General features: G+C 32.0%; 2 protein-coding genes across 2 annotated transcripts; both read right to left on the bottom strand.

Moving 5' to 3' along the window:
- Positions 1–1,234: 1,234 nt before the first annotated feature.
- Positions 1,235–1,390, bottom strand: LOC139842959 (small polypeptide DEVIL 22-like). The gene has a single exon (XM_071833054.1). It carries the CDS (start codon positions 1,388–1,390, stop codon positions 1,235–1,237), a length of 156 nt encoding a protein of 51 aa, XP_071689155.1.
- Positions 1,391–2,018: 628 nt separating this feature from the next.
- On the bottom strand, positions 2,019–5,220 carry LOC139903954 (26S proteasome regulatory subunit 7 homolog A-like). Its single transcript, XM_071885885.1, has 8 exons — positions 5,073–5,220; positions 4,095–4,346; positions 3,927–3,988; positions 3,699–3,843; positions 3,386–3,604; positions 2,940–3,121; positions 2,670–2,845; positions 2,019–2,287 (listed from the first exon to the last, which is right to left on the bottom strand). The coding sequence occupies exons 1-8, from the start codon at positions 5,157–5,159 to the stop codon at positions 2,130–2,132; spliced, it is 1,281 nt and encodes a 426-aa protein (XP_071741986.1). The 5' UTR covers positions 5,160–5,220; the 3' UTR covers positions 2,019–2,129.
- Positions 5,221–6,257: the final 1,037 nt, after the last annotated feature.

Genomic DNA, 6,257 nt, shown 5'->3' with positions numbered 1-6,257 from the left:
AATTAGTTTAATTATTATAATTTCCTTTCATTCATCTTTAATTTAATTAAAACTTATTACTACGTATTTAGTTAATTTAAATAATTTGTATTTTATTTTATTGGTTAAAACAAATTCCTAATCATTTAGTTTTATTGCAAGTTATTGTTTTACCATTCAGTAATACAATTATTTTATCATAAATAGTATAATTTCATTTAGTTCACTTTTAATTTAATGATTATAAATCATGTAATCTTGTAATTTTATTTATCAAGTAAGTTAGTTTAATTAAGTTATTTTTCATTATTGTTATATTATATAATTCCTAATCCAAAACCCCCTTTAAATTAGTTTAACTTCGGACTATTAAAAACCATTAAACACTCCACCTCCCTGTGGAACGAATCGGATTTACCTATAAAACTAAACTACGCGGATAGGACTAGTTGCCTATATATGTGTGAAATCAACCGAAATTCATTAAAACACCATATATACAATAAAACAATTCGTGTAACAAAACAACTCAAATCCGTTCATAAAATAAAGGTTACGATTCAGCACATCACTCGTATATTCACTTGTTCTGTCATGGACTTTTGAATTTTAAACAGAATTTAGAAGAATAAAGATGTACTCCATAATTGTTATTCATCACAGGGATAACATCCAAATCATCAAATACAAAGATTATGTTTATCACACACTTTGAAGTAACTCGTAAACGTTATTGTTGACAACTTTGCAGAGTGTTTTACACAATGAAGAAAATCTTATAATTTGCAAGTAAGATAAGATACATTTTCCTTGAAATTTTAAGGATACAGTTATTATATGAAATAATAAGATCTTGAGATCTTAAAAAATAACAAAAGATTATATGGTTTAAGCAACCAACTTGATCTCTGGCCCTCTGCTTCTTCATTACAGCCTTATCCCTTGATATCCAAGATCCAAACTTCTCTACCAGAAATAAAAAGGGAACTCTCTTCGGTGTTGAGAACGAAAAAAAAGGCTAATGAAAAAGAGTGCTTAACAAAATAAGTAACTTTTAGATAATTAGCATTGATAATTTGGATCTCGGGGATTAGTGAGCCAAAAGTCGATCCAAAAAAAAAAGTAGAAAAAATTGTATTGTGATGATTAGAAAGGGCCATCCTTTCGTAAGAAAAGGTACTAAACGGAGCTAGTTAGTAAGTATATATATATGTAATGTATGTAAGTATATGGTGGTTGAAGGAGAGGATAAATGCTATTCATCCCCTTGGATGTACCAGCATAGAAGCATGGTAGCACAACGACGAACAATATAAAGACGTGCACGCTGTTTTTTGACCAAAGAAGCGCACTTTCTTGTTATGCTGTTACCCTTTCTCTTTGAATGGCCATTAGCAAGTTCAAATGCCATAATTTAAAGGGTAGCTTTATTATTAGTTTAAAAGTGAAGAAGGAAGCTTCACAGAAGTAGAACTGGTTTATGAGATAAAAGGTTAATGGAAGATGCATGTATATATATACACACACACACAAATATTGTAACTATCTTATCATATTTTAATATAAATTTTAATTTAATTTTATATTGTAGCATACGGTTTTATTATGATTTTGTTCCCAATGTGGTATAGATGCTTATAAGAGGCGATGAAGTAAAATATTGGGATGTTGTAATAGAGACAAAGCAACTAAGAACTACTTGTCGGCTTACATTCATTGACTAGCAGGCAGTTTTACTTATTTTAATTTTATCAATTTTTTGGAGATTGTGTTATTGGAACATAACCCTTAATTTATGAAAGTTGAACACCAACTCATATCTAGTTGATCTGTTATACAAAGTTAAATATGATCATGTGGTTCTAATCAAGCTAGACAACACATGAATTTATTTGCAAGGCGATTTTAACCCAAAAAATAACAAAAGATTTGATTCCATTTAGCTATACAAAATCTATTTAGAAGCTTGAATTTTGAGCGAGGCATATTGGCATGTGACTAATGGAAGATATGTGAAAACAGAAAAGAACCAAGGATAATTCATTGTCATCAAAAGTTGGTACAGAAAGATTATCTTCTTACAAATTAAGGAAACAATTAAAATAATTAGAATAAGTATCAAACAAACTTTGATGATCATGAAATCAGACTCAGTTATAAACCATGTATTTTGGAGTAGCACTGAACTTCTGGTATCCCTTGATCACCTTGTTTACTGCATCAAGGAAGTCTTTCTCGGTTACTGTTTTTCTGCGTGCTCTAATTGCGTACATTCCTGCTTCTGTGCACACACTCCTGATGTCCGCACCTGCACAACAATTTCGTGATAGTTAATATCAAGGTTGTAAACGTCGCGAGTCGGATACGAGTTGGGCGTTGACCAAAGTTGACTTTTAGTAATAAATTGAACGTATATATATTACACATAAAAAATATTAAACATAAAACATAACTATTTCAAATATAGATATGAGGCACAAAATCTAATTTTAAAATATATTAAAATTTTGACCAAATTTGACTTTGACCGACATAGACCCAAATTAGCCAGACTTATTCCGACTTTTTAAAGTTGACCGACTTTTTAGGTGTATTTTTGCTAAACAGAACGGGTCAGTCCCAAAACAACGTGTCAACCAACTTTTACAACAGTGGTTAATAGTAAAATGTAAAGGAAAAAAAAAATGTACCAGTTGAGTTGGGGCAAAGACGGGCCAAAAGTTCAAATCGGATATCCCTTTCACAGTTCATTGTTCGTGTATGGATCTTGAAAATTTGTGTCCTGCTTTCCATATCGGGTAATCCAAACTCTACTTTACGGTCCAATCTTCCAGGTCGTAACAGTGCAGGGTCCAGTGTATCTGGTCTGGAATACGAACAATTGATGGTATACCCGAATTAGCACTTGCAAAGTTAAAAAATCAGCACTTATCAAGAGTGGTTATAGCATAGAAGCATACCTATTTGTGGCCATAAGAACTTTGATATTACCACGAGCATCAAACCCGTCAAGTTGATTAACGATTTCAAGCATAGTTCTTTGAACCTCGTTATCTCCACCAGCACCATCGTCAAAACGGGCACCACCAATTGCATCAACCTCATCAAAGAAAACGATGCAGGCCTTTTTTGAGCGGGCCATCTAAGAAGTGGAAGAGTGTTAGTTTAAGGTTGTTGCTTGAAAACTTATCAAATGATAATAATAATAATAATTAATGGCATATATGGTATTACAATTTCATCATATTTTTTATTTTAAGTGCTGAGTTTTTTTTTTATTTGTCTGTTTAAACTATTATAACCATGAAGGGACCATTTTAGTAAATTTGATGACTATTATACTAAGATGACTTATGTACAGAATTATATCCCATAATAAAATCAATAAAACTGGAATTTGGTTGACCTGAAATAGTTCGCGAACCATGCGAGCACCTTCACCAACATACTTCTGAACCAATTCACTTCCAATTACACGTATAAAGCATGCATCTGTTCTATTGGCAACGGCTCTAGCTAAAAGTGTTTTGCCAGTTCCAGGTGGACCATAGCAAAGAACACCTTTCGGAGGATCGATTCCAAGTTGAACAAATCTCTCTGGGTGCAGCATAGGTAGTTCAACAACCTACACTCATATAACCAAAAACATAAAAAATTAATATAATGTCATAAAAAGATATTGCACCCATTGTGATACATTTATAGTAATTTTTGCACACCTCTCGCATCTTCTCGATCTGCTCCTTACATCCACCGACATCATTATACGTCACATCTGGTTTTTCTTCCACCGTCATCATCGTCACACTAGGATCGATCTTCGGAGGCAATGGAATCTGAATCTGATATTTAGTTCGATCAACACTGCAATTGGAGCATCAGCATCAATATATAATTCTCTGGAACAGTACGATAACTTCGATAAAACATTATAAAATTCAACCTACCCAACACGCATGCCTTCTTCAATATCAGTAGGCGAAACTTTGTCACCCAACCCGACAACAAACTGCAAATTACAGAAACAAAATATCAGATGAAAAACTGGTTCATACAATCCTACATAAATCTAACAAAAGATTATTATACTTGTAGAAAAAATAGAATTAAAATACCTTTGCAATTTGTTTGACATTAATAACGTATTTTGCATCTTCTGTGTTTGGATTAATTATCTTTGTGCACCTAGCAACCTGAAGAGGTTGTTCTTCTTGCATCATTTGTTTATCAGAAACAAGATCCCACTGGCTAGGTGCAACTAAACCGGTGTCCGATTCTTTAATACCACATAAATTATTAATCCTTTTGGCCTTGTCCTTTACATCCTTTTCAGCCTTCTTGATGCTGATGGAATAAGGTCCCGATCCCTACATGAAGAATCGTCTGGTGTTAGTTTAAAGTGATGATAAAAACTTTAAAATATGTACCGAAAACAGAAGAAATATTTCACACAAAAAGATAAATATGATATCAATCTACGAATCAACAAATAGAAAGCATACATACATGCATCACTACAGAACAATCAAGCTACAAAGCTCTTCCTTTTATCAATGTTGTAACTAAAATCTCTCTAAACACTTGACCAAACAGCGTTGTAACTTGTAAACCGGTCCAGTTAGGTAATTATAATCATCTGGTATTGAAGTCCTTGTATTAATTGGGTTAATATGTCAATTATATACTACCAGGTAGGGGCAAAAACACATTCATCAAGCCGTGTAAGAAGTCAAAAAACCAATTAAACATAATCCAAGAAGTTTAATACTGTAACTAAAGTTGATCACTTTGCAATGTAATTTGCAATTAAATAATGTTTATCGAAATTGAATTTTAAGTCTACCTTATACATATATCCACACATTTAATTCAGATAACTAACAATAAATCTTGGAATTATATAACCCTAAATAGTACAGCAACAGCACAACAATCACAAGAAAGAAGCTGGCAAGATCTAACATAGTAAAAACAACAGAAATCAATCAAAGAGCTAATTTAACATCCAATGAAGTAATAAGAACGACGAATAAATCGAAAAAAAAAGTAACTTTTATTATTGTAGAAAAATAGAGAGGGATTAGATTGGTTACGTAAGTTTTGAGAAGGGCAATATCATCTTCATCGAGAGGTTTAGGGTTCTTATCGTCCTTGATCTCGTCTTCAATGTCACTCGGCATTTTGATTTTAGGAGTTTTTTTGTCGCCGGAGATGGAAGGTGTACAAGGAACAATAGTTTTCTTGAAGAGCAAATAAACAGAGATTAAAATAAAGGAGCTGTTGTACTAGTAGGGCGTGTATATATACTGTATTACGGAATATTAAAATTTTACGGAGTATATTAAATTTAAATCTTTAATACTCCGTAGTTTGTCTAAAGAAAAAATAAATGGGTTTTTGTTGGACATTATATATAGAATAGAACTAGTGAAGGCACTCGTGAATTCACGGGATTGTAAAGAACAATTGTTGAATGATATTTTATAGAATATACAAATGTTATTTAACATAAACTTGAATCTTATATAATAAGAATGTAGATAACATAGTATAATTGATTAAGTTTGCTCAACATTACAACTTTTGCAATTAATTAAAACTTTTTCAACTACACTCAATTTGCTCAACATTACAATTTAGTGAAATTTCAAACAGTGAGTTTAATTCATTCTTCACAATGGCATGGATTTTGTTAGCTTCCGACTTAATAAAAATGACTGAATGTTATAGAAGTAATCTATTGTCATTGGTAACAAAATTAGAAAAGAGGTCTAAAAACTACTTTATCTAAAATCTGCAGAATGCTACATTAAGACCTTAACTTGAAATAAACCCAAATATATTACTCAAATGGAACTTTCAAAAGAAACCTGAAATTGATTAAACCATTCATTTTCTCTTCAAACTTACATCAACCCCTGTCGAGATTCACAGTAAGTTAGTTATGGGTTTATAAATAAGGAAGTAAAGCCTCTTGAATTTGTCATTAAGTCTTTCTTTGATGATCCATAGATCCTCCCAAAATCGAGCGTCTTCTCTGTTTCCGACTTGCTTCACAACAGAGTGGCAGAACTGCAATCCCAAACGGTTAATAAGAAACAATAACATAATTAAACAAAATACAATATCAGTCTAGTTAAATTATAATAATAATATAAAAATTCCCAAAGCAACAAAATACTTGCCATTTGAAACATCAATGAGTGTGCTTCTAGAAGGCATTTTGTAGTAGATGCTTTTGAAGCTGTGTTTAAGGATTTTATTTCAAACAACGAACT

The sequence above is a fragment of the Rutidosis leptorrhynchoides genome, chromosome 4, assembly GCF_046630445.1.
Source record: "Rutidosis leptorrhynchoides isolate AG116_Rl617_1_P2 chromosome 4, CSIRO_AGI_Rlap_v1, whole genome shotgun sequence".
Classification (NCBI taxonomy): Eukaryota; Viridiplantae; Streptophyta; class Magnoliopsida; order Asterales; family Asteraceae; genus Rutidosis; species Rutidosis leptorrhynchoides.
Note: the sequence above shows the minus strand (reverse complement) of the source record. Positions and strands in the feature narration are given on the sequence as shown.

Excerpts from the sequence above, each read along its gene's own strand:
- LOC139903954 (XM_071885885.1), bottom strand. The coding sequence starts at position 5,159 with ATGCCGAGTGACATTGAAGACGAGATCAAGGACGATAAGAACCCTAAA. Across the intron at positions 3,605-3,698 it reads AGATCGAGAAGATGCGAGAG|GTTGTTGAACTACCTATGCT; the intron begins GTGTGCAAAAAT and ends ATATGAGTGTAG. Across the intron at positions 2,846-2,939 it reads GTTCTTATGGCCACAAATAG|ACCAGATACACTGGACCCTG; the intron begins GTATGCTTCTAT and ends TTCGTATTCCAG.
- LOC139842959 (XM_071833054.1), bottom strand. The coding sequence starts at position 1,390 with ATGGCATTTGAACTTGCTAATGGCCATTCAAAGAGAAAGGGTAACAGC.